The sequence below is a fragment of the Atheta coriaria genome, unplaced genomic scaffold (assembly GCF_025399875.1).
Source record: "Atheta coriaria isolate IRGN ID8LTWV9N9 unplaced genomic scaffold, Caltech_Dcor_3.1 hic_scaffold_10_pilon, whole genome shotgun sequence".
Classification (NCBI taxonomy): domain Eukaryota; kingdom Metazoa; phylum Arthropoda; class Insecta; order Coleoptera; family Staphylinidae; genus Dalotia; species Dalotia coriaria.
Window position 1 is genome coordinate 4,728,232 of NW_027045452.1, and position 26,996 is coordinate 4,755,227.

The 26,996-nt window shown below is 34.7% G+C and overlaps 4 protein-coding genes and 1 long non-coding RNA gene across 8 annotated transcripts in view; 3 read left to right on the forward strand and 2 right to left on the reverse strand.

Moving 5' to 3' along the window:
* Tomosyn (syntaxin-binding protein tomosyn) overlaps positions 1–5,417 on the forward strand; it is a 62,945-nt gene extending 57,528 nt beyond the window's left edge. For 3 of the 4 annotated variants that reach the window (XM_065313218.1, XM_065313220.1, XM_065313221.1), the window contains 4 exons: positions 62–148; positions 1,281–1,376; positions 1,430–1,554; positions 1,610–5,417. In XM_065313218.1, coding sequence (XP_065169290.1) covers positions 62–148; positions 1,281–1,376; positions 1,430–1,554; positions 1,610–1,863 — 562 coding nt within the window. In that variant the 3' untranslated portion in view covers positions 1,864–5,417. The remainder of the gene's footprint in view (positions 1–61; positions 149–1,280; positions 1,377–1,429; positions 1,555–1,609) is intronic. The other variant, XM_065313219.1, reaches the window with a different exon arrangement.
* A 2,862-nt stretch (positions 5,418–8,279) lies between these two features.
* Positions 8,280–10,971, reverse strand: LOC135800794 (uncharacterized). The gene is made up of 3 exons (XM_065314116.1): positions 10,442–10,971; positions 9,322–10,361; positions 8,280–9,115 (listed from the first exon to the last, which is right to left on the reverse strand). The coding sequence occupies exons 1-3, from the start codon at positions 10,969–10,971 to the stop codon at positions 8,280–8,282; spliced, it is 2,406 nt and encodes an 801-aa protein (XP_065170188.1).
* LOC135800570 (uncharacterized) lies at positions 10,013–12,466 on the reverse strand. Its single transcript, XM_065313833.1, has 2 exons — positions 11,577–12,466; positions 10,013–11,510 (listed from the first exon to the last, which is right to left on the reverse strand). The coding sequence occupies exons 1-2, from the start codon at positions 12,420–12,422 to the stop codon at positions 11,241–11,243; spliced, it is 1,116 nt and encodes a 371-aa protein (XP_065169905.1). The 5' UTR covers positions 12,423–12,466; the 3' UTR covers positions 10,013–11,240.
* A 4,880-nt stretch (positions 12,467–17,346) lies between these two features.
* On the forward strand, positions 17,347–18,160 carry LOC135800911 (uncharacterized). The gene is made up of 2 exons (XR_010550243.1): positions 17,347–17,650; positions 17,725–18,160. It is a non-coding gene; the product is annotated as an uncharacterized lncRNA (long non-coding RNA).
* A 492-nt stretch (positions 18,161–18,652) lies between these two features.
* Kal1 (Kallmann syndrome 1) lies at positions 18,653–26,974 on the forward strand. The gene is made up of 6 exons (XM_065314476.1): positions 18,653–18,920; positions 22,975–23,206; positions 25,568–25,882; positions 25,942–26,138; positions 26,198–26,554; positions 26,615–26,974. Exons 1-6 carry the CDS (start codon positions 18,684–18,686, stop codon positions 26,813–26,815), a joined length of 1,539 nt encoding a protein of 512 aa, XP_065170548.1. The 5' UTR covers positions 18,653–18,683; the 3' UTR covers positions 26,816–26,974.
* The last annotated feature ends 22 nt before the right edge of the window (positions 26,975–26,996 follow it).

Here is a 26,996-nt window from a genome sequence, read left to right on the forward strand (position 1 = left end):
GTGTTCGTCAATCCATTGACAAGCAATATTTTATGCAATTTGTATGCTCTTGTTGTGCTAGCTTCCAGACACAATCTAAGAAAGGCATTGTAGACCCAATGTTATCCATATGGGGACAACAACTCATAGTAAACGAGGATACGAACCAGTAAGTCCATACACAAAAAGCAATACCCACTATCAGAAAAATATCTATATATAAAGAGAAAACGATCCGATGTCGAATCCGTGTTCTATTAAATTTAAATTAATCGTTTTTTTATTAATGTCTCGTAACTTTTTAAATGATTTTTGTTGGTTTATGCCTTTGTTAATCAGTGGGATTTGTTTGTCGAGTAATTGTGGCATGAACGAACCCAAAAACCGTGTAATAAGATTTTTTCATATTTTGAAGTATAGTCGTGCCATCTGAAGTTAATCACATTTAAATTAAGCCGAACATGTTTTTTTAACGTGACAGCTTTGGGTGGCCCGACTCTTGTTTTGAATTTTACGATTTTTAATCAAGTATCGACTTTTTGCTTCCAATTTTATCGTCCATTGTATAATGTAATACTGTACTTGTCCCCCATTGTTCTTATTTTTTATGGTAGATTGGTTGGTTCGATTTTGTTTATGTATTGGCGACGATAAGATTATTATGATGCTATGGTATGATAGCCAATATTTATTGATTGTGCGCCTAGAATTTTGGGCTTATTAATTATTGAGCGTGTCACACAGTTGTGGTCGTAGCGATTTCAACATTTCAAAAAAGAATCAGCAGCAGCATCGTCGGCGTGACGCTTTTGTTTTCTGTGTGTGCGAATTTGTTTTGTGATATTTGCGTTCTCGTAGGTACAAATCGCATTTGCATTATGCCGTAGGTAATTAACTAATATGCGACGATCACTAGCAGGTATTCGATATCGTATACTATCTCTGGACGCACTCGCCACTCACCTGCTCTTCACGAAATATTTCATTTTCAACGATTTTACTAAAAAATACGATGATACCTAGATCACACAATTGGCTTCCGTCTTGTTTTTCAATTTTGAACTTTCGCACCAAAACTTTCCAGCTACAATTAGAACAACACGAGTTTCTTGCATGGCGGCGCATTATACAAATTTTAAGCAAGAGAAAAAAGATCATAAATTTACGAAATGCATGACATTGTTGTATTTGTTGTCGATTTAGATGTCTATGTTAAGTTGTCGTCATCATTGTATAAAAAATCTATAGGTGTACTGTGTTTTTGGTATATTTACCAGTGTTTAAGTGAAACCGTTTTGTAGGATTTCGAGGACATTCTGCTTCAGTAATCGAGGACACGGTTTATACTTATGTTCACCATCTGAGCTTCAAAAATACACGGTGGATGCCGAGTTTTGGTAAGGTTAATGACACATTTTTTCTGTTCTTCATTAATATATTGAATTTGTAGCAATACTATTGGTGAAATGGTGGGAGAGCTATTCCTGGTTATCGATATGCCCGAACCACCTAAAGAGAGTTTCTTTAAAGGACTATTTGGAGGAGGTGTGCGACCTTTGGACCGAGAAGAATTATGTAAGTTTATGAATAGACTTGCGATGGCGGTATTTAGTTAGTTCTTTGTTTATAGTTGGTGAAAATAGTGGTAAAGCCGCGAAGCACGTGGCAAAACACATCCCGGGGGCACTAGCGGAAATGAACCAACAAGTAAATCGTTCCACTAACGAGATTAGTAACGCGCATCGCCTCATGGTAGAGCGTGGTCAAAAACTGGGGCAGCTGGAAGATAGCGCCGAGCGAATGGCAAACGAGGCCCAGGCCTTCTCGTCCGGCGCCCACGAACTGATGCTCAAATACAAGGAGAAGAAGTGGTATCAGTTGTGAAGCGTTCAAACACGCACACTTGTTATTGTACAGTATGTCGCGCCATTTTGAAGTCGTTCCGGGCGGGGGCGCCATTTTGACGGAGTCAAACCTGTTAATTATACCCAGCACCGATAGAGACTTTATTCCGTAGTCAATACAAAAACATAAAATTTACTAATCATAATGTAAAATGTAGATCATGGCGACGCACGCGCATGCTGTAGCAAACTATGACGTACTTAAATGCGAATTGTGATATATAAAAATGAACGAAATGGTGAAAAAACATAATCTTCCTGAGTTTCCTAGTTGGGTAAACTATCGTTTAGTTTAAACTGCACATGGTTTATGCACTAATTTATAAAATTGAGATTAGGTCTACCAGTTTACTAAATATTATTGAATCTTATAATAATATAGTTTTAACTTTGAAGATCTTTAGACGTTGATATTGTAGCGAACGGCATGTTGCAATTGCAGAAACACAAAATGGAAATTAAATCAGTGGGCGCAGAACGTTCATTATCACACTGACGAGAGTATATTCTTTGTATTAAGATTACCTGTTAAGAATTAAATGTATTACTAAGACGACATGTTTATTTAGTCTATTTAAATAATGAATAATGATACAAATAATACATGAGTATCGAAATAGTAGCAACATGACTTGGATTACACACGTATTTAAAACTGTAGCAGAAACATGAAATGAAGCCTTGTTAACGCATAGAAATATTATTAATGGACACTAAGCATAAAACTATCTAAATATCTGAAAAGACCACACTACTGAATATTGATGAACGAACGCTGAATCAAAGATTCCATCTAGAAATTGAAACAATTAACACACATATCTGGACATTAGGACGCCAAACGATGGCATTTGTTTACCCTTTACCCAGATAAAAGCGAAATTTGAAAATTGAATAAAGAACAATGCAACATTTCTGAAAGAACTAATAAATAATGATATATTTGTACATATTTGTTTACTACGTACATACACATAAATATCTGACTAGAGTTTAAGCATTTACGAGTAGCAAATGAGAAAAATGAGCATCTAGATATTAGAAGCAGTTTAGGCAGGCAACATAGTTGAACCATAGTGAAGACGTTCGAAATCATGAAAAAGATTAAATTAATACCTAAGAAAATAATACGCAGCTGTATTGATGCGTAAACTTGCAGATTTATAATCATGCAAAAACTATAAACATAATAAATTCTCACTCCTGCATTGTGTACAAAATTCTTTTTGTTATCAAGTATCTTCAAATTGATTTCAAACATATTTTGTACATAGAAGTGAAAATCAACGTGTCCTACTACTAACATAAAATGCTAAATGAGTATTTTGGGAGACAATAAGCAAAGTGTTTCGTTTTCTTGTTTTAAATTCTAAATCAATCAAAGTCTTTATAAAGTTTTCATACTAACGTTGAACTTCTTAAACTATAATTGTGAGTAAAGGATGGGATTTAAAATTCGTCAGGAAGTCTGATATTTTGTGTATGCCTTTCAAAAGCTGGAACCTGATTTCACACAATTGATCAGTACAATATGTGCATATCAACAAAAATGAAACTATTTTACTATATCAACTTATCAAAACTGTTGTATTTTGTGTAGCTTAGTTAGCAAACAAATATAGTTTCCAACAAATGCAACAAGCAGGAAAATGTTACGATATAATTACATACATTAAATGTCACTTGCAACTATAAATATCAATCAATGTGTAAATGTTTTAAAAAGATAACACACAAGCAGAACGGATTGTTTAAGTTGTTTGGTTGTTCTTTGATGTTGTTCATTTGTCGTGCAACTATTGTTAGTCTTCCTCAAGAGAAAGTACATAGCAAACTATAGTTATTATCTACAAGTGATTGCCAAAGATTAATTAATGTACTTACCGAAGACACGACGAGACACGTGTAATTATTAGATCGAAAATGATCAAATGTGAAACGTATACATATATTTGTTATTAGAATATTAATAATTATATCTATTACCACACGAAGTTACCTAAAAAAAATGGAATTATAATTTGTTTATTACCTATTTTAAAACTTATCGGGCTTGATGTCGATAAGTAAATATATTGTGAAACACAAACGGTTAGTGAAACATAATGATTAAAACTACATATTATAAACAATGTTATCTAAACAATTATAATTAGAATGAACATAAATTTTACTTGTGCGCCATATTTAATGTCTAATATTATGAGTTTATTAAGAATTACAAGCAATCTCGACGAATTTATTATTTGATTTTGTTATTGCGCTGTTTTCTGAAACGGAATCAGGGATGACAAAAAGATTTATCAGGTGCTTTGATAAACTAGCAATGACGGTATTGAATGTAAAGTCACGTTTTGTTTTATTTGTCAAATCTAGTTTATCATTCTTGAAACGGGTATCAGTGTGAGTATTTTAATAATTTGTTTACGTCACAAGAATAATATTACCACTGTACAAAATAGGGATGAAAATGATTAATATGTTCTTGATTAATGTTAACTAAGTGATGACAAATAGCAAAACCGCAAACTAACAAACCGAATAAAAGGAGTGGGAACAAAACAAAACAAAAATGCTATAAAGAAACAAATTTCTAACGTTTTAGCATCGCATATATAAATGTGCTTGCTCGTGGGCGATGGGAAACAGTCACTTTGTTAAACAACACAATATTATATCTAACTTTAATGATGAGATATTCAAAACCAAAAAAAAAAAATGAAAAACGACGAGTGAGATTTGTCCGCCTGTCGAATTAATAATTTAAACATAATATTAACCGCAGCAAGACGCATGAAATATAATGCAAGTAGCCGTTAAGATTTTATTGTGAAAAATGATAAAACACATGATAATACTGTACATACTAGTCTAAACTATGGAATAACTAATATGATAAACATGATGATATGATAATATGATGATATATAATAATGACTTTATAACATTCCGATTAGTTTTAGTTGACTTTACTATGATGAGAAAAAAGTTAGTTAGACTTCTTGAATCTTCTTCTAAACGTCTTTCTCGATAAATTGTTCGATTTCTATATAATTACGATACATCTAAGTGAGTGTTTCTGATTTCGAATGTGAATGACGAAACGACGCGCTTGTGACTTTGTTTACAATCATTGTGTTCTTTTGTTCGTTCGTTATAATGCTAGATTGTTCGATTTTATGTATGAAAAAGATCAATGCATGCGAGAAGCAGCTTTAACTGTTGGTAACAGCAAATGAATGAGAATATATTTGATTATATACGATGTTGTTAAAGCGTTGAAACTGACAGAAACTATTATCTACGATTAATGATGAATTAATTATCAACTTTTAGCTTTGCGTTATTTGTTGAGCGACTAAAACTAGCGAGCGATTAACAGATATCCACACACAGGCGTATCTGAAGTGCGCGGAGAAACTATTTGAGAGATAACGCAACTAAACACAAATAAGAACATATAAAATATTAAGAAAATGTATATGAATAATTATTATTGTTCGTTGAATAAGAATATACTTGTTTTTAAAAGTTGTTTGACGTTTTATTTCTTTTGTTCAAATTTTTTCTATACATGCAATTAATAACCTAATTTCGTAAATATCATTTATAAATTGGCTAATTATGAATGTTGTATGTTATGTTATGTCTCATAACCCTTTCCAATTTCAGGAAGTACCAAAAAAAGTAAATCAACAATTGACTATTGGACCTTGAAAATTCATTTTTTGCTTAAAATAAATTTAGGTTATAACTGTGCTAACACATATAGAATCCTTTAAGGATCAAGGATCTGAAGCAGTTTTTGTGTAGGCCTTTTAAGTTTATTATGTTAAAAACTAATAATGGCGAGCCAAAAAGAACCTTCCATTAATAATTCCTAGTTAATAATTAATATTCTGCCATTTTTTATTGAATAATCTACAAAATGACAATTTTCGGGGTCAAAAATATTTTTTAAGCCAGAATAAAATGAAAATTTTTAAGCCACTTAACAAACTCCACATACCCACAACACACGATAACACTCAATAACATATACACTTAACACACAGAACACCCCCTAATACACAAAACAAATTCAGTTTATGAAGATGCCCTCAGGGCGAAACATGTCAGCTCAATATATAACAGTAAATCCACAAAAATCACGTATAAGTTTTAATAAATAAATATTTTTAAACTATACAAAAATGGATTACGTATTCAACACTGAAAGTAATGAAAGTAATAAAAAAAAATGAAAAATGCTAATCGATAGAGAATATCAATACGATGCAAGATTTCAAGTTAGCCCCAATATATTACAAAATTCTGGTGAAAATTTAAAGAAAATTAATTCCTTCCTCTATACGAATTTGAAAACATTTTTTCTTTAACATTAATAGTTTTCAAAAAAAATGCCAATAACTGGAATGTTCATTATCTCTATAATTTTTTATGCATATAATGAAGCATTAAAATGATTACATTTTTTACGGATTCTTTAAGAAAACATGATTTTGAATAATTTATTTTAGTAAAATTTTGTTAATGACAATTTAAACTCACATTTATAAATAAACAATACATGACTAAATATGGTGATAAATGGGGAAAATTAGCACATAAGCACATAATTGACATGTATTAAAATGTAATTTTAAAGCTATTTCCAAGGGATCTACTTTAAAGGGGAATTAAATACATCCAGAGTATTTTAATTAGACATTGAAAATTTCCAAAGTCATGGCTAACTATTACAACATGTGCTTTGTTCAAGTAAAAACGCCATAAACCGATTGCTCTATTTCATTAGATATCACAGAGTAGAATATCGAACACTTGTGGACAATAAAAACATTGCGTGACTACCTACCCAGTATTACCACCTACCCCACCACCGATCCATATTCACTTAGATTATTATTCTCGTTTAGTATTGATACTAGTTTCATTTTCTTTTTGTACATATTCAAATTCAAATTAGTGAACAAATGTATTGCCATCATGGCGACGACGACTCCTTTGAAACTTCTGTACCAAATTTGTTCATACACGAATTGTTATCCACCCTACAATTTTAAAATTCTCAGTTTGAAAACAGGGAGCAAGCACATTTTCTACGTGTTCTTGGCGATGAGTCTGGTGGTAGCGCAGTTTATTTTCTCAACATACGCCAGATGCGCCATCTTAAAAATGGAATTCTCCATGTTAATAGCAGATACTTTTGCTAACATTTCTCTCTGCGGTTGTAACATTATTAATTGTATGCTGTGCTACTACATTGGAAACAAATACATGAACAAATTAATTTTGTTGCATGCAAGAGTGGATTTTAACACTAACCAAAACCAAGAGAGGGAAAGATCTGCTGAAACAAGTGAAACAAACGCCAGCGCAAAACAAGTCACAGCACAAAATAATTACTATTGCAAAGACTTCATCATTATAATTTTCTGCCACTGCATATTTATTGCAATGATAGCTCTGGATATTTATGTTACATTGTTCAAGTTCAACAAGAATGCAATTTTTTACTATTTCTTCAAGTACGTACAATATTACTGTGTCACATCACAAATTCTCTACACCATTTTTGCAATGAAACAAATCAAAAAATTGATTACATTTATTATGAAAACATTGTTTGATCAAATGAACAGTTTTCTTGTGTTACCTGTGGCGGAAATGCGAGAGAGCAACCAGGGATTATTCACAGTGACGGGATGGACTAAAACTGCCCTCAACACCAAAGCAAACGTCAAAGATGTAGACAATGTCATTGTAGCATCCCATAAATACAAAGATATCTACTTACTATGTTATTACTACAATCTTATATTTGGATGGCCGCTTTTATTCGTCATGGGAGCAGTTTTATTCGAATTGATCGAAACGATGAACTTTCTTGTTCAATATCCACAAAATCATGCAGCGAATAATGTCTGGATGCTTTGTTTAAAGATTTTTACAGCAGGATACTTTTATGTATCAAATTCATGAAGTATTCTAAGTAAATATTATCTAAAATATATTTTGTAGGCTTTACAAACATGGATGATATTATCGTGTGATAAAGTAATTGAAGAAGTAACAGAATTTGCAAATAGCATCTATAAACAAATCTTAGTCATGTCGGATCAACAGGAATCTTTAGCCGAGCAACTGGTATTGAGTGAATTAATATCATTATGGTATCATATTTCCAACAACAAACCACAATTTCACGCAGGATTCGTTCACTTGAAACGCAAATTTATTTATGGATCTTTTATTGGAATATCCAGTTTTATTGCTGTGATTGTTGAATTTAATCGGGTTGTATACAAACATGAAATTCATCACTAAATAAATTTCTTCTTCTTCTTCTTCTTCTTTTGTAGGCATATTGCCTGTTCCTACTTCAGACAGGGTTTAGGTGGTCGCTCCATCTCTTTCGGGGTCTTCCCAGGGATCGCTTTCCCTTGGCGATTTGTCCCTGGCTATTCGGACTATTCTGGTTTCGTCCATCCGTTCTATGTGTTCGTTCCACTCGATTTTGCGTCTTTTGCACCATTGTGTTATGTCTTCTATGTTGTTGCACGCTCTTCTGATGTCTTCGTTCTTTATCCGGTCGAGCAGTGTTTTGCCATCTATGTTTCTTAGTGTCCTCATTTCCGCGGTGGTGAGCAATCTCTGTGTGGTTGTCGTCTCTGCACGCGTTTCTGCCGAGTATGTAAATATGGGCCTGACTACTGCCTTGTAGATGGAAACTTTCGTCTCTGTTCTTAGATGTTTGTTGTCCCAAATCGTGTTCCTTAGGCATCCTGCTATTCTCAGGCCCTTTTCAACTTGCTCTGCTACTTCTTTTTCCACTCCTCCACTGCTGGATATGTTTATACCAAGATATCGGAACTCGCTCACTTGTTGTACGATTTGTCCATCGACTTCAAGTTTGCATCTTATTGGATGTGGTGCGATGACCATGCATTTGGTTTTTTCTGTTGCTATCTCCATGTTGAGGGCTTTGCTGGCAATGTTAAACTGGTGAATCATGCGTTGTAGGTTGTCTTCGCTATCGGAAATTAGCACGGCATCGTCCGCGTAGCACACAACTTTCAGCTCTTTCCCCCCCATCTGGTATCCTTTACAGCGTCGGACTCTTGCAATTATCTCTTCCATGATGAAGTTGAATAGCAGGGGGCTTAGGGAATCGCCTTGTCTTACCCCTGTTCCTACTTTTATGGGGTCTGTGCGTTGTTCGGCTATTGCTAGTTGCAGTTCGTTGTTGTTGTAGATGTCCCTTATAGTATTGATGATATCAGATGCGATGTTTCTTTTCGGAGTATGCTGGTTATGTCTTGGAGCTGCACTCTGTCAAACGCTTTCCTTAGGTCCACGAAGGAAAGAAAAGCCGGTTTGTTCCACTCCACGGCTTTTTCCTTCACCTGTCTTATTATGAATATTGCGTCGTTACAGGACCTTCCTTTCCTGAAACCCTGTTGTTCGTCTGATAGTGTGGTGTGTGCTAATATCTTGTTCGCTAGTAATCGAGTTGTTAGTTTCAGGGTGGTGTTTAGCAGAGCTATTCCTCGATAGTTGGATGGTTCTTGCTTATCTCCTTTCTTAAACATCATTATTAGTGTGCTCAATTTCCATTCAGTTGGTACTCTCTGATGCTTCAGGATGATGTTGATAAGTTTCGTAATTTCGGCCGCGAGCACTTCTTCGCCGTATTTCAGGAGGTCATTGGGTATTCCGTCCGGGCCACTGGCTTTTCTGTTTCTGAGTTTAGCGAGTTCTGTTTCCACCTCAGATATGCTTACTATGGTTGGTTCATCAGGTTGTATGTTGACTGAGATATTAGGTTTCTCCTGGTTTGTGTCCCGGTATAGATGTTTGATGTAGTTTATCCAGGTCTCTTTGTCTATTCCCTTTGCTTGTACCAGTTCTGTGAGCTCTTTTCTCTGGTTTCTTATGGTCTTCCATACTGTCTTTTGGGTTCCATAGAAGTCATGTTCTAGTTGTTTTGAGAAGATCCTCCAGTGTTCGGATTTCGTCTTCCGTACTAACTCGTGCGTTTCTCTGCGGATTTGTTTGTAACTTTCGTATGATTCTTGCGTTCTTTGCGTGAGGTGTTGAATGTGTGCCTGCTTTTTTTCCTTGCATTTCATTTTGATTTCCTCGGTGAACCATGGAGTTCTCTTAGCAAAAGGATTCGGTTTCTTGATGATCTTCCTGCCTAGCGCTTCTTCGGCAGCCTGTTGTATGTTGCTTTTCAGCCTTTCCCATGCCGTATCAACGTTATCTCCTTCTTGTATGTTGTTGTTTGTAACTTTCTCCTTCAGTCTGTTAGCATATAGTTCTCTGGTTGTTTGGTCAGCTAGTCCTTCTGTTTTTATTTTTGTGCGCTCTTCGCATGTTTTGCTTGTTTCTTTTGGAGGGATATTAGTCTCAGCTTCCCAATCACGAGGGCATGATCGCTTCCTATGTCTGCCGAGGTTAAGTTTCTTACATCTAATATGCTGGTTGGTGGAATTACTCGGTTTGTCACAATGAAGTCGATTGTTGATGTGTGTCCCCTTGAGTTACAATACGTGTGTTTGTGTTGTTGTTTGTGTTCGTAATATGTGTTATTTATTCGTAGTTCGTTGATTGTGCATAGGTTAGTCATCAGCGTTCCATTTTCGTTTTCTGTTTCCTCGTTGAATCTCTGCTTAACTCCGGGTATGATTCTGTTGCCAATCCTTGAGTTAAAGTCTCCTAGGATGATAGTCGCTTCGTTCTTATGGCTGTCTAAAACATGTTGCAGTGAGTTAAAGAATTCTTCTCTTACGTCTTGGGGTCTGCAGTTTTCTGGAGCGTAAATACTTATAATGTTGGTGCGTTTCCTGTCTAGCAGCAGTTTTGCGTGTATTATTCTGGCTGAAACGTACGTGATGTCTATAATGTGATCTACTAACTTTTTGTGAAACATGATTGCGACTCCTTTTTTTGCTCGCTCGTTCCTCTCTACACCGCTGTATGCTAGTAGATAATCTCCAACTACTGCCTGACCTTTTCCCTTTTTCTTAGTTTCTTGAAGTGCGCAGATATCAATGTGGTGGTTTCTTAATTCTTGCTCCATTTCTTGGTCTCTTCTGTTGAGCGATTTTATGTTCCATGTGGCGATTTTAAGGTTATGTTTTTGTAATCTTCTCTTTGTCCGTGTACTTTGCTTGGGTTGTCGTCGTTGATCTGTCCGTAACCGAGGCCCTTGTCTGGTTCTATGAGCACTGATGTTTTACGTAGGGTAGGTCGCTGGCCTCACCCTACAACCCTCCTTCTTTGTCCGGGCTTGGGACCGGCGTCGGTGTGTGATGCAGCGACGGCACTAAATAAATTTGATTAATTTTATTACGGAAATTGGAGCACTAAAACAATATACAAACTAAAACATTCTAATAAAATTAGTATAGTTTCATGATTGATATCAATAAAACCAAGCACTGAATAAAAATTATCCGAACACTTGCAATAACTGATAAAGATAAGCAATAACTTCTTCAAGGGAACTTCTTCTTGTAATGTTTGTAGTTCAATTAAAAGCTTAGAAGATATTGAACTTGATTTTTTAGCTTCTTCGTTGACATGCGAACAAGAGAATACAATAACACAGATACCCAACTAAAACAATAAATAATACACAATATAAACATGTTTAAATGATATCATTGATGTTATATTACTTACAATGTGAATAATTACAATTATCCCTAAAATAACTGATATTAAATGTAAATGTTCATCATAATAATTGCATAAATTTGTAGCAGTTTTCAAAGCAACATTTATCCCTTGAATGGTGACTATGATCAACAAAACACAAAGTAAACTAAGTTGAACACCAAAATTTCCACTTGTAATTGACATTGTGTCTGTCAACGTGCTATGCAACTTTATATATGTACAAATCTGCTGGTGTTTTGCTTTGTCCACTTTATCCTTGCTAGCTGTCAATATAGAGTCTTTATATACAAATTTAACAATACAAATATTTAATTGTCGGAAATTATCCATAATCAATCGATTCGTATAAAATATCTGCATTACAACCAACATCTCCAACCATATATTAAACCCAAAAAAGACTCCACTCAAATATTTGTAAACTCCAAGTTCTCGATGCATTGGCGTTAGCAACAAGAATAAAAGTAACACCACAACAACAAATTGCGCTGCAACAATTTCCAGATATTTATACGAATGCACTGTATCCGCTTTCAAAATAACTTTGATTCGATTTAAAGTTAACTGCACATCATCATCACAATGATAGTTAGCTTTCAAAATGGCTGCGCAGTTATGCAACACCAAAATAGAGCTTTGTAAAACATCCAAAACGGTCATAGTAGGTGTATATTTAAAATAAGTATTGTTAAACTTTAGAATTAATATGCCGATTTGACATGTCATCAGGAATATTATTATAATAAAACCATAAAACGCACTGAGTATTTTAAAATTTTTATTAGTCGGAGCACTTAATGCAAAGCAGGTTAATAGTACCGACAGTAATTGATTATCGTATTTAGTCATTATTTGTTATGATTTTGATTCCATGTTAAACTTAACCAACCATGTGCAGTCAAACGACTGAAAGCATTCGGTAGAGCAATGGATTTTTGATTGAGTGAGACAGAGATACATACAAAATTGTATGAAATATTTATACAGAAAAAATGTAATGGATACATAATAATTACATGTTATTATTGTTGCGTTTTAGAGGGCGTTTGAAATTACTAATGGCACGCAATATTCATTTTCGTATTTGTAAGTAAAAGTCGCTTGTTCTGTTTGTATAGATTGCGAGTGTATTACAACATTTATCAATTGTTATCATCACGTACAAGTTCTAGTTCAAATTTATTTATATCACCTATATATAGAAACTAAAGTTAGAAACTTATAGCAAAGGATGTGGGCAGTTAACGAATTGAAGGTATTTATTCGATTATGAGCCAATAATCTGATTAAAGTAGTTTATTCATTACTTTGAGTACCAAAGATAAAATCGTAAACTTTTCTAATAATGTTAATTTGATTGACGTTCGGTAATATGCTATTATCTTTAGGAAATTCAATTAATTTTATATAACAGAAAGTCTAAATTCTTATTGTTGGTAACATTTTCTCCCAAAAATTTCCGAAACAATTTTCCGAAATTTTTAGTGTAGAAAGATGTTAAGCCCCAGAAAAGTAGGTACTTTTAGTTGAAAATAATCATTTATAGTTATTTATAATATAAAAATGAATTGCAAAATCTGTTGGTAAACGCATAACTCAAACAACGCCTACACCAATTTATTCAATTATTTTTTTAAAATGTTTGTTTAAGTCCAAGGATGGTTTTTACTGCAAGAAAAATTTAAATAACTTCCGGGAACCCTAAGGACAGCCTATTTCTATATGATAAAAGTTGGCATTGAGATTCAATCATAGTTATAGTTAAATAAAGTGCATTATTAGCAATTCTATATATAATTAATTTCTTTAAAATAAAATTGCAAATCTTATTGATAGAATTGACACATACTATGTCTAGAACAAGAGAGTAAAAACGAATTATATTTTTATTAAACACAACCGGGGCGAAGTCGCGGGCAAAGACTAGTAGTTATATAATTTAGGCCAAGGCAGCACAAGTGCATTTTAAGAATTTTTCAAAATTTTAAATGTAAATAGAGAATCTTATTGGCGGATAATACAAACAAGAAAGTAATTAATTAAGCTTTTATATTAAGATCAACGCAGACAAAGTCGCTGTTAAAAGCTATTATTATATATTTTATTTTAATTTAAAATCCTAATATAAATTATACTAAATTATAAAAATTGTCAGTGAAACGTTTAAAAAGATATTAATAAGGTTCTCATGTTTGCAACTTTATGCTACCAGAAATGTTATTAAGCGTATTAGTTGTGAAGTTAATGAAGCGTTTAATTACGAGAATAAATCACATACCTACTCTCGAACCTAATTATTATAACATTAAATATTGGTTATTATACCGCCGCATCTATATACTTTATAAAAATTGCACAGCCATACATGGATCTTCCTTGAGAATCTGAATGTTTAACAAGTCAATATGCATTCCTCTAATAAATGATTACATTGGCGTTAAAATATCGCGCACAACTTACATGCCTATAATTTCAAGCTTAATTTATAGTGAAAACAAATAATTAATTTTTAAATGTTTTGATCAGCATAAAAGTTAAAAGGTTTATCTGCAACGCTCACAGTTTCGACCAAGGGTCACGGATCCATTTACGATATTATTATGCGCGCACATTTAATAAATGTGATGGCAACGCCTCACCAACCGACCCTACAATAATTAAGTCGGTAGCGAAAGTAGTGAAAAATGTTTGCGTCAATTGTCAATTAATATGCAAATCGTTATCATCGGTCATCTTAAAATTTCCCACAAAAAAATTCAATCAAGTAATGGTCAAGTAATGTAATTCTGTAGCGGATAGTTAATTTAATTAAATTGCAGTATGATGACGGCGTACGAAACGGACACGCTCGTAATATCGATCATAATGTCTGCGTGGACGTGGAAAAATGCGGCGACGTCGGCGGCGGTCGTCGCTTGCACAAATTGCGCCGCACGCTGCTTGATGCCCTCCCGCAGCAGCGGCAGGCATGCGACAAATACTTGCATTTCCTCCTTCGCGCGCAGATTGTCGGCGGTACGCAATAAAGATTGCAACTTTGTTGCGATGCGCCCGCACGCCGGCAGCTCGCCGGCTGCGAGGTGACATTTCGACGCAATCACGCAGGCGACTACCTGTTATCATCATCAGCATCAACATCAAGACCTTACATTCATGAGAGAATGCAAAACACAAATACTTTCCGAATGGAGGAAAGAACTTACCAAAAATAAAACACAATCGCTCAACGATGCCATCAACGCTGATTGTTTCCATTCTTCTCTAGCAATAAATCCAACTTGCACGTCAAGATATTTCAACAAATTTACGACGCATAGAATCCTCAATAACCACATGAACTTGCTATAAATCTCTAGTGACAGTATCAATAAATCACACAAGATGTCATACTTTTTCATAAAGTATAACATATCTAAATTAGATTTAAAAATTGACGTCTGCATTGCCATCAATTTCATTTTATAAACAGAATTTTTATTAAGATACGATAAATATTGATCCAAATTATTCAATTGTTGATTCAATTTAAGAAATCTCATGTATAACATGTCGTAAACGTAGTAGATTTGTATAATTATCAATCCAATCAAAAAGTCCTGAAATTCTAAAGAAAAGATTTCATAAAAATAAAAATTTAGGATTATTTTTAACACAAGCATCACGTGAATTGTGATAATGAGTGGCAATGAATAAGAGTCGTCAAATTTAATACCAAATGTTTGATTTAAACATTCGTCAATTTCCTGAATTGTTAAATAAAGTTTCACACGACTTTTGCGATGTGTTATTATTGCATTAGCAACTCCTAAAATACAAAAAACATTGGTTATAAACATGATTATTATTTCAAGTACAATTGATACCCAGGTTTTAAGTGTTTTGGATGAAATAAAATTAATTAGTTTAAGAGTTAAATTAATAAGAAATAAAATTATAATAAAAATTGCATAAATGAAGTATAATCCAGGCATTCCATGATAACGTCGAACGCTGGGAACCTCCAAACAGAAAATTTCGAAAATCATGTGTAAAGAATTTAATACTTTTATAAATGCTATGTTAAAACGTATTTTTGTTAAGTTTATATAACACTCTAATACTGCTTTTAGTTTATCGTATTTTTCACTTGGTATTATTTTTATATCGTTTATTTTTGATACGAAACTTTCATATTTTGCTTTTAGTGCTTCCATTTTAAGATTTACTGCAAAACTTGTTTGTTTCCGACAAAAATGTTCCTGTTTATATAATTTGTTTCCAAATCCCTGAAGAATTTGTACATTGGGTTGCCTACTAAGTGAAATTACTTTTTGAATTCATGATAGAAATCAAAAAATCTAAATTATGTTAATTAACTCCACCGCAACCGCACCGAATAGGAAATTATTCATCACCGCGTGAATGGTTTAATTTATACGCCATCATGAGCACAGTCAAATAAATCTTTGGCCTCCTAATCGAAATCTATTTTAAAGTTATGTCTGTCTTTCCAAATCGGTGTTCGCCGCACGTGAAACACATGTCGTCGTTTGTTTTTACCGAGAAAACAGCTTTATACAAGAATACGCAATTACGAAAACATCGCTGAGGTGGAAACAAGGATGCGAGATAAGAATAACGACTGGTCGTCTAATCAAGTGGAAGCGAGTTTTTTGTGCGGAAATATTTGTGTTGTAGCTAGCGCTTGATTCTGACTTTGATCTCGATGATTATTCTGTGAATCAATCGTGAATCAGACTAGAATGGATTGGATATTAATTTGAGCGCTTTTTTCGACCAAATTTATACCTGCATCGAAAATTAAGAAATAAATTTGCATAAATCAACCGTTTTAGAAACAAAAAATGCATAAATTTGTTTTTTAACCAGTAGCTCTAGAAATGTTTTCGGATGTAGATTTTTTTTTTGGTTTGAAATTCATGCTTGATTCTTTCTTGAGTTTTTTTTGTTTTGTGACAGGTTTATGAAGATGGCAGGCCGCCCGCTCGGGTTCATGCGATTTGGTCTTTGGTGGTCGTGGCGATTTTCGTCATAAACGTCCGTCGGCGTAAATCAGCACGTTTTAAAATATTGACGAGACTCGAAACTTTCGACTGCCCCATCGACGACCACATAACTTCTCTAAACAATGCGAAAACAACGAAAGCGCATATTATATTAAAACGAAGAGATGAAGAACCGACGCGCCGGACAAGATAAAAGTTTTTTTACGACTATTGGCGACCTATGAATTCGCTCTTCGACATGACAGCAATACCAAGCGTCGATAAAGCATTGTGATTGATATTATTGCCGGCATAATAACAATCGATTAAGACGGTTCGGGCGGGTTCTCGGCGCGCTGTTTTCTTTTTCAATCTTCTTCTTGAATTCACCACCTACATTACAATGCGTAAGAAATAAAAATGTAAACATCACAAAAAATTAAAATAAAATTATGCTGATAATTAAAACCAACGATAAAATCCAGTGTATCACGTTTTGCCAAATGTCGTAAACGTGTAAACTCATAAAAGCAGCGTGAATAATTACGCGCAAACACACTTTATCATAAAAGGTCACAATGTTCATTGAAAGCCATTGAAATTTAATTAATTATGCCGCACATAACAACCGGCGAAAGCATAAACGTTTCGTTGTTTAGTAGAACAATGAACATTATACATGTATGCTACTTTAGATTTTAAGGTTATGATGATTGCTTTGTTTTTCATGCGGTTTTAATTTTTCCTCTGTTCATAGAAGTGTTTCTTGTTATATACAAATTGATTTAATTTATGTAGATGCATGAAGAGTCGCAAGGACTTTTGCGAACGTGCCGCAATGAATGCAGAGGAACTAAACAACAAATTAGCAATAAACTATTATCAGCGATAATATTCAATAGTTTAAGTACATTTTTTAATATTTAAAGAGTATATAAATAAACCTATTCCTAATTAACGACAATTAAGTCTAAGCCGTTCATTTGGATTGATGTCTGTTAATTAAAATTCACATTCAGTGTAACAATGAGTTATTGCCGGTTTTTTTTAATTACTGCCGTGATTACGATTTGTTTTCATAGTGCCAATAGTGTAAGTACACTTTAAATTTACATTAAATCAAATTTAATTAATTTTGGAATAATTTTATTAAATTTATTTTATAGTTTGGATACTGTTGTGAAGATTGTGACGACAATCCCAGTGATTTCTTCTTGCAAGCATTCTGTGACTTATTTTGTGAAGATGATAGCGAAGAATCTATGACAACTATGAAAATGGAGACCACCACAGCGGCTACAACAACCACAACGACTGCAGCGCCCGCAGCGGGTGGAAACGGTGGCGGTGGCGGCGATGATGCATCTACAACCACTGCTGCACCAGCGAAGAAAAGAAAGTAAAAACGATATTATAGATATGTCTAATGGAGATTTTGAATTTTCATTGTTTCCATGATTATATAATATTATCCAATTTATAAATACACAAAGTTAGTGTAAATTGCATATTATACGAAAAATTCAAAGAACCGACATTAATTTTAGCAAATTTACTAGAGTCACTTAACAATTCTTATCAATAAAAGGAATATTATAATTTTTTGAGTGATTTTATTTTAAAATAATTATAGTATTATAAATTTACGACATTTTTGCCCGTGTAGCTTTCAATAAAAAGTTGCGTTTGGAAAAACGTATTATTATTATTTTTTTAAATAAAAAATATCCAATATCTGAAGAATATTTGTACAAAATTTTATAATTATAGTATAAGTAGTTTCCGCGTGAAAGTGTAACAAACAAACAAAATTACAAATAACCACTTTTTTGCATTTAGGTATAATGTATATATAAGAATAACCTCAAATTTTCTTTATTGTATATTTCAAATTTAAAATTTTTTGAATATTAAGTTAGTGCGTGGCAAATCTGGACAATTTTAATATAAAGATAACAGGTAATGCCTGTTGGTAGTTGATGTGGTAGGCGGGTAGGTGGTAGCGGCCGCGTCTTGCGGCCGGCCCCAATGGGCGATACATTTAAATCCGTTAATATAGGTGAGGAAAGTAGGTAAGTACCGGGATGCGGATCTTACTAGTCAGTGGTAGTATAGTCATAGCAGCATGCGCGGCGCGTCAGTGTTGATGCTGGTGCAGTGTGCAGGCGTGCTCCTGCTGCTCCTGCGCCCGCCAACGACTACCGCGAATAAACTTCAACAACAACCTCCACAAAAATCACCAAATCCGCATCTACAACAAAAGAAATTATTTAAAAACGACGGCAAGTGGATGCAAACGCACGACATCATAGTGCAAACAATTTGCGAGGCGAGATGTTGGAAAAATATTCAACAAAATCACGTAAGTACACAAAAGTAACTTCTGTTAGATTCCAAGTAGTAATTTCACGAGGTAGTATAAAAATGGCAAAGACGAGTTTTTTCCCCTCGAACAAGTCTCAGCGTGCATTTACTGCGTTTTTCTGCTATCGGTTGATTTTTATGTAGGTACATTTTGCATTACGTCAAAACGGTCAGTTTAACTCAACTCAACTTCGCTCAACTTCTGCACCTCTTATTGGTTGTATATAAATGATGTTGTATGTGTGTGGATGAAGGAATATGTAGGATAAAAGGTGACTTTAGCTTAGTCGGCGCGCAACGAGATTAAAACGCGCTTTAAAACGCAGTAAATCTCGCCCGGACTGCCGGCCACGATGTTACGATGTCATAAAGACGCGCACTGGAATTGCGACGCAACAAGCCATGAAGAAGCTGCAAGAAGTCGATAGTCCCAGAGGCACCGAAACGGTACAAACATCTTTGCGCAAAAATCTGCGAAACACTAAAGACTAAAGCATATGAGTGATTATCGGCTATCGGGACACTTATGTGATACTAATTGACAATAGTTGATGAGTTATAACTACTTAAGATGGTTAATGCTAGTGATTGATTGAAAAATTTGCTGATTATTATACTGTCAATTAACGTAATTGATATAATTGAGGTAATAAATTTATTGTGGATATTACTTCTCAGCAGTTTTATGAGTTCGCGTAAAGGCAATGAGTGTATATTAGGATATTAGCGGTTAATATGCATATTAAAGTGAATTAAAGCGCTAAATTTAGCGTGGTTTATATGAATTTGCGATAAGATCATATCTAGTATAAAAGTGTGTGCTAGTTACCCACAGATTGCGCTCTGAAATATGAATATTTGTTTGAAAATCGTGCAAACAATCAATTCGATGACATTGATTAGTTTCTTCATACTTCACGATCTTGAAAGGTCATCAGACACTCTCTGAAAGGGTTATTTCTGGTATCATATGCTGAGATGCCGCATCGCCACACGCACATTATAATAACGATGCTTGTTATGCGTAATTTTATCCTTATACCATCATACTATACTATTTTGTCGAGCTTTACAAGCTTCACTGCGAGTGTGTACCGATTGTGGCTTTGGTTCTTCTGCTCGGTAGGCACGCTGTCAACTTTTATCTATGAGCATCGTTTATAATAATTTATGAAAACGTTTACGCATGATTCCGGCTGAAATATTAGCGAACGTGTCGGCAATAAATATTACATTGTAAATGGCCCGTCCGCATCGGCAAGTCTAACCTCTAACCGCTGCAGCTGATGTTTTTTGCGGGGCCGACGAGCAGCATTAAACGTAATTAATTTTCGTATTATTGCATATTATGCCTTTATTAAACTCTGCTCGTGCTCGGGTTAAATCAGGCGGAGACAAACGCCGATGGACGCTCGCACGTATTCACTTAATCTTCCTACTTGAAATAACTTTCAAATTACTCATCTGAAAATAACAACTTCTTTATGGTAAAGGTGGTTATGTTCGCAATGGCGTAGCACAAGTAGGCAACACACAAAACAAACAATATCAAAACCCCTAAAAAACTTAATTCAACATCATCAATATTTTAAGTTAAGAGAACCGGATGTTCTAATCATTTGTATATAATATAAGTTTGTCTACATATGTAGCCATTTGTATCACTAACAAATCAAAGCCTTAATTAGTAAAACGTCAAGCGTGGCCCGTCGTACGGTTTCTTATATTTAATTGATTAATTAAGCGTTCAGCTAAACAGCGCACACTCGATTAAATTAATAATTTATGTAACCAAATATTTAATTCGAATCGGCGTTAATTAGACTCAATTTAATTAACAAATAAATACTGATATAGAAAAATATAGTAATACAGGCTGATAACATAAGTAAAATATAAAAAAATTAAACGCCTGAATGTTTGCAACCCATTTGGCACATTCCAAATTCAAACCGTGTGTGCACGCCTGTCATTTAAAAGTTCATCCCGATTATCTCGATTTTAATTGCTGATTTCGATCGCCATGCATCGATGCAAATTCGATGAGCTTACGTAAGAGTGCGTACGAGTCAAAGCAAAGCAGTTAACACGTGAGGGTACAAAATGAGCGCGATGATCGAGCGCGCATTCCGCTCATCTCCAGCACCTTATTAATTTATTTTTTGCGTGCGCCTTTATTTTTTTATCAACATTGCTACTTTGATCTTATTTGCCTTCCACGACTGCTTCGCATTCTCCCTATATATTTGTTCTTATATAATTCGTATTTATTTGCATGCATTCAACTCGTTTTTCGTCTTTGGCGGATATTTTTGATCGTTTTCTTTAAATAAGTCTTTAAACTTTTTTCTCTCTTCGCGCATAGCAATAGCTGCAGTGTTCTTATTGCATAGTTGTAGTTACTTTTACTCATCGCAATGCGCACATGGCGCTTTGTTTTATTTGGCCCCTTTTGGTTTTTGCAGCATGCATGCGGCGAGTACGTGCGCAAACTCAACGCCTTCGTTTTGCTATGGCAGCGTGCGCGTTTGCTGCTCGTCTATTTGTAATAAAAATAATTAAGCCAGAACTGGTAACAGTGTGCGCCTCTTCTTCAGCGCCGGCAATGCGTTGATATTAATTGCGAAATTCCACGGGAGTTATTAGTTTCACAACTTATTTTGATTTGCCGTGATTTTTACATTTTTGAAGAAATTCTTTCAAAAAATACGGAAATTGTCAGTTAAGTTGCATACATTACTATTATTTGGGTTGCATAATTCATAGGCGCTTAAAACCCACTGAGTTAACCACACTCATTGGAAATTTAAATATAAATCGCATGTAGCGATACAATAAATTCAAATTTAATGCGGCGTTCAGTCTTGTTAAACTGCATATTTAATTTTTAATGCGTCATCTACATTTACCGCGCGGAGATTTCTGCACAACATCTGCGTGAATTCCGCATTACTTTCGATTTCAGCATTTTGCTTACGATCCTTTTGCACTTGCCGGTATATAAACGTTTGCCAACATGTTAAAATGCAATTAGTTCTTCGAGACGAAAAATCACCAATCTGAGCGTTTGCGGCAAGCTGTTATGCGTGTGCTTAGCAAAATCTATGAGTGAGTCGTCGATAATTTCGTAATTTCAAGGTTCAACTTGTAAATGCATCCATCCATCGCGCGTGTATCGATTTGCTTCTTTGCGACGTGGTGAAAACACTCTTCTAGCTAGAGTTTTGCTACCTGCTAGTTGCTACCTGATTTTTCATTGAGTGTTCCTTACACTTTGCCTCGATTCGATTCGTAAACGTTGCGAATCGCATGTGCACGCGTTTGTTTGCTCGTTATGTATTTTTTGTAGTTTCGTGAACGTTTGGACGTCCGAGTTTGCGTTTTCTCCTCGACGCACGGCACGGCCCGAACATTAAACGCCACCGTGCTCAGCTGTCATAAATATTTCAACGAACTTTCGTGCCTACCGAACACAACAACACGACCACTCAACGCATGCCATTTGAATATTATACAATTTGTTCCTGCATCGACCGAATGTAAATAGTCGTAAACTGCCAAGGATATAAAACTATACTGCGCATGCGCACTAGCGCACAAATCAATTACATCTATTGTGATATGATTGTAATTGTTTTTCGGTGAAGTAATCTCAAGTTTTTAAAGTGTTGGACAGTTTGTATACGCGCACAATGTCGGGAAGAGAGTTCACTCATCGATCGGTGCGATCTAATTACCAGCGGTCGGATTTTACGACCGTAAATTATACGAAAACTAACCCCGATTGGGAAGAAACAATTACTGGGCAAACGAAATAGCAATTTCGTGCGGCGATGCGCGGTGTCGTTAAAATCATAAAATTGTACATTCAGCGATTAGAAGTGCGCTGGGCAATAATAATAAATGCTGCCGAAATGTTTCGAGCTCAACGCACATTGCTTTTTATGTGCGGTGCGTGACTCATTTTAATTATGTATTTACATAATAGGCTCAAACACACATTAGTATACCTTCAGAAGAAAAAGAATTACAGGCTGTGTGTATTTTTGCAGTGCATGAAAACATGTTTTTCAAAAAATTGGGAGAAGCCTGGTTCCTGTCCGAAGTTGATTCAAATCAACGACCACTCCAATAGTAATCATACGACCAACTCACCAGCGCCATTTTATTTACCATGTTTGAAAGAATGTAGGAAAGATTCGGACTGTTCCGGAATACAAAAGTGTTGTAAGCATCATTGCGGAAGCACCTGCCAACCTGCACAAAGCCTACAAAATGTTTCAGGTAATTATATAATCATATTTTAATAAACTATACTTAATTTTACTTACGTATATTAAAAACTAACTTTTGCCCGCAACTTCGTCCCGGTAGTGTTTAATAAAATGTAATTAATTTTTACTCTCTTGTTCTAGACATAGTATGTGTCAATACTATCAATAAGATTCGAAATTTTATTTTAAAGAAATTAATTATATAAAAAATTGCTAATAATGCACTTCAATGCGCCATCTCGGATTCAACTATTGAACTATAACTATGATTGAATCTCAATGCCAACTGTTTTTAGGGTTTTCTCGGCAATTATTCCAATTTTTCTTGCCGTAAAATCCATCCTTGGACTTTAACAAACATTTAAAAAAAGAATTGGCCAAATTTGTTTAAGCGTTGTTGAGTTATGCGCGTACCAACAGATTTTACGATTCATTTTTATATTATAGAAGATATGATTTACTTTAATTTAATAATACTACATTTTATAAAAATTATTATTTTTTATTATGCAAATTATGATCTTCTGCCAATGTAGAAATTCTTAATTTGTTTGCATAAAATTACGCATTGATTGCGCATCAACATGATGCGATCATCAAATACTTCTCTTTGGTTAAACTAAATTAGGAATGCCTCAAACGGCGCTATAGCAAAACTTGGATAGCGATAGTCTATCAGATCATCATATCGCCGATGCAATCTCGTAAATGTTACTTTCGTAATAGGTAATTTATAGTTTTCATCGCATTTATTAAGTAATCCATTTACTCTGCTGCTCACTGCACTCGCGCAGATGCGCGCATAACAAGATCAGAGGAACGCAAAGAAGTCGAAGATCAAACTTACAGCGTGCCGAGATGTTTATTGAAGCTCAGCGTAACTCATCAACATGACATTGAGTATAATTGACACGGACTGAACTATTATTATAAATATAGGTTTCATTAGCTAATTTATAGATATTTAAATTTCACAAATAAACGGAGGGACAGTTTCGCATTCCTGTTAAATATTTACATTTCAAGGATTTAATAAAATAAGCAAATTTTAAATTTTTTTCTGTTGGTCAACATTGTTAAAAGAACAATATAAATTTATGCAGGTATTATTATAATTGGTATTTGGAAGACGTTGGTGGGCTTTTACAAATTCGCTGGGCATTACGGTAGTAATTCTAAATTCCGAATCGAGGTGGTCCATCAATACAACATCAGCAAACAAAAAAAACTTCGTTCGTTTCATGAATTTCTATGGCTTGCTTGGCGCAAGTAAAAACTAAAGAAGGATACTTTCTTTTCGGGTCAACCAAAAATTCGCCTTTCATTCGGAGACTTCCGATTGCTTGCGGTCGCAAGTCAGTTTTGTAAGCTGGTTTTCTGGCGTTTTTCATTTGTGGCTTGTTATGTAAAACGCTACAAGCACTTCAAGAGCTTCATGGGCGGCGGGGACGCGGTTGTCATTCGATATTAAGTAAGAGATGATACTCTTGTCGGGACACTTCTTCAATAAGAATGATATGGATATGATATATTCTACATAATTTTTTTTGGTGTTTGTAAACATCTTTGAAATGAGGAAGCAAACAAAATCGGTATGGGATGCGCGCGGCAAGTGCGTGCGATTATTAAGCGATTACGTAATTATTTCGCATAGTTATCTCGCCGCGCGGTTAATTAAAAAGCCGGTGGTCAGAGTCTGCGCGCTTTTTGCATCCCGGCTCGCGCGCGATTTAATTGCGGAACGAGCCGGACTCATGCGGAAAAAATCGTTTCTCATTAGAGGCATTCCACAGAAACGCGCTCACCCAGTAGTGATATATAATTAATTTTACGCAAAAATGTAACAACTTTAAATGAATTCATAAATATTGTAAAACAAAAGTTTTAGACACCTGCAGTAAAATTTCACGTTTGGATTTTGAATTTACATTGCTAAATGTGAAACGATAGTTATCAACGCAGTTTTTGCATTTCCTTATTTCATATTCTGATTAGGAATCTTGCATGCGATATATTTCGTAAAATTTACAATAGTTTTATTGTATTATTTTCTCGCATGTCTTGATAGACTGTGTTACGCTTATGGTATGATGTCTGGAATGGCAAAGGGGGCAAAACGCAGCGTGTCGAACGCGCGAATAACTACTATGTCGCTGGTAACTGGTAGCAAAGTGAAGATGCAAAAGTCGCCGATTGCGAAAATAAGCATGACGAACAGCGATACCATGGACAAGAATGTTCGTGAGCCACTATCGCACCAAAGAGGCAATTACTAACGAGCTTTTTATAGAACTATTCTGTTCCTTCTTGTGTTTTTTTTGCTTGTTTTGCAGTTTAAATCTTTTTTTTCTTGCATTTTTTCGCTTTTAAGGTTTACTGGCAATTCCATCTGATATACATATAAAACAACGAAAGAAAAAATCTCTGTACATAAAATGGAAACCTTCGTCACTTTTCAACAACCAGGCAATATTTTACATCCTGGAACAACGCCAACAGCATGGACAGTTCGACACTGACCTGCTGAACTTGGCAGAATGGTCAACCTACCTACGCACAGGCAAGAGTTCTGTTTTATTACGAAATTTTGTTCGCCCTGGACGTTGGTATCAGTTTCGTGTTGCTTCTGTTAATGAAAATGGAACACAAGGCTTTTCACAACCTATTACTTACAATGCACAAATTGGTAAGTTATTTAGGAGTGTAGAATATGCAACCAAACACACAATTATTAATTTTTATTAGAGCCAAGGCCACCTAAAGCACCAAATGTGACTGTTGGTCCATTACAACAACAAAATGGCACCCTTTGTGTTGAGTTACAATGGATTAAGCCACAATCAGATGCCCCAGTAATTAAATATAAAGTTTTCTGGAGTAAACGGTTATTTGGTGTAAGTGCTTTGGATTCAGTATTAGTTTTGCAACATTCAGTACTTGGGGTGAGTGTTAAATAAAACTTATTATTTATTTTTATTTCTTTTTAATGGTATTATTTCAGGATGTAAATAAATATGTAATACAAGACCTTGAACCCAATTCAATGTATTTCATTCAAGTACAAGCAATCACACAATTTGGGCAAGACATATTAAGAGGTGAAAAGTCAGGTTATGTACTCAACACCACAAATTATACTAATATAACGCATCCAAATATTGTAAATACAACACACGTAGCACTATTTAAAATAGACAACCTACAATTGCACAAGTTGTATTGGTCCAAGGACGAAAATGATCTCAAAGCACGATTTACTTGGAAACCAAACGGTCGCAGCGTTCGCTACAATATCACTTGGTGGGGGACGTGTAAAAACAACAAAACGCCCCAACCTAAATTAACAGCAACTACACGGGTAAAAACTGGTTTTAATAGTTTGTTTCTATTGTAATTAATTAATGTTGTATGTTTTAAGCATTCACATTTTGATGTGTACGATCTTCATTTTGACTGCCGTTACAAAGTTAACGTGAAAGAAACGCATCATACGCGCCGCTCTAGGGAAAAGAATGTTCAAAAACGCGCATTCTGCGATACGTCTGTGACATTCACGACGCCATCTTGTAAGGATCTACAGGCGCGCTACAAAAGACTCAAGTGCAAACATCGAAAATGAAATTTAACGTTTTGTAATTAGTATTTTAATCATATAATGGCGAAATTACGTTAATTCACGTAAATTATCAAATAGTTAGTGTGTAAATTAAGAAATAATTTTTGTTTGTATTGTAATTATTTATTGTTCTAATAAAACGTTTTTAATTATTTAGCAGAAGCGGACATTAATTTATCAGCAA

Coding starts and splice junctions, on each gene's coding strand:
- Kal1 (XM_065314476.1), top strand. CDS start 18,684: ATGCGCGGCGCGTCAGTGTTGATGCTGGTGCAGTGTGCAGGCGTGCTC. Junction 23,207..25,567: donor AAGCCTACAAAATGTTTCAG/GTAATTATATAA, acceptor TTCGCTTTTAAG/GTTTACTGGCAATTCCATCT. Junction 26,139..26,197: donor TGCAACATTCAGTACTTGGG/GTGAGTGTTAAA, acceptor GTATTATTTCAG/GATGTAAATAAATATGTAAT.
- LOC135800570 (XM_065313833.1), bottom strand. CDS start 12,422: ATGACTAAATACGATAATCAATTACTGTCGGTACTATTAACCTGCTTT. Junction 11,511..11,576: donor TAATTGTAATTATTCACATT/GTAAGTAATATA, acceptor TTATTGTTTTAG/TTGGGTATCTGTGTTATTGT.
- LOC135800794 (XM_065314116.1), bottom strand. CDS start 10,971: ATGGAGCAAGAATTAAGAAACCACCACATTGATATCTGCGCACTTCAA. Junction 10,362..10,441: donor AAACAACAACACAAACACAC/GTATTGTAACTC, acceptor CCAGCATATTAG/ATGTAAGAAACTTAACCTCG. Junction 9,116..9,321: donor TTTCAGGAAAGGAAGGTCCT/GTAACGACGCAA, acceptor AACTGCAACTAG/CAATAGCCGAACAACGCACA.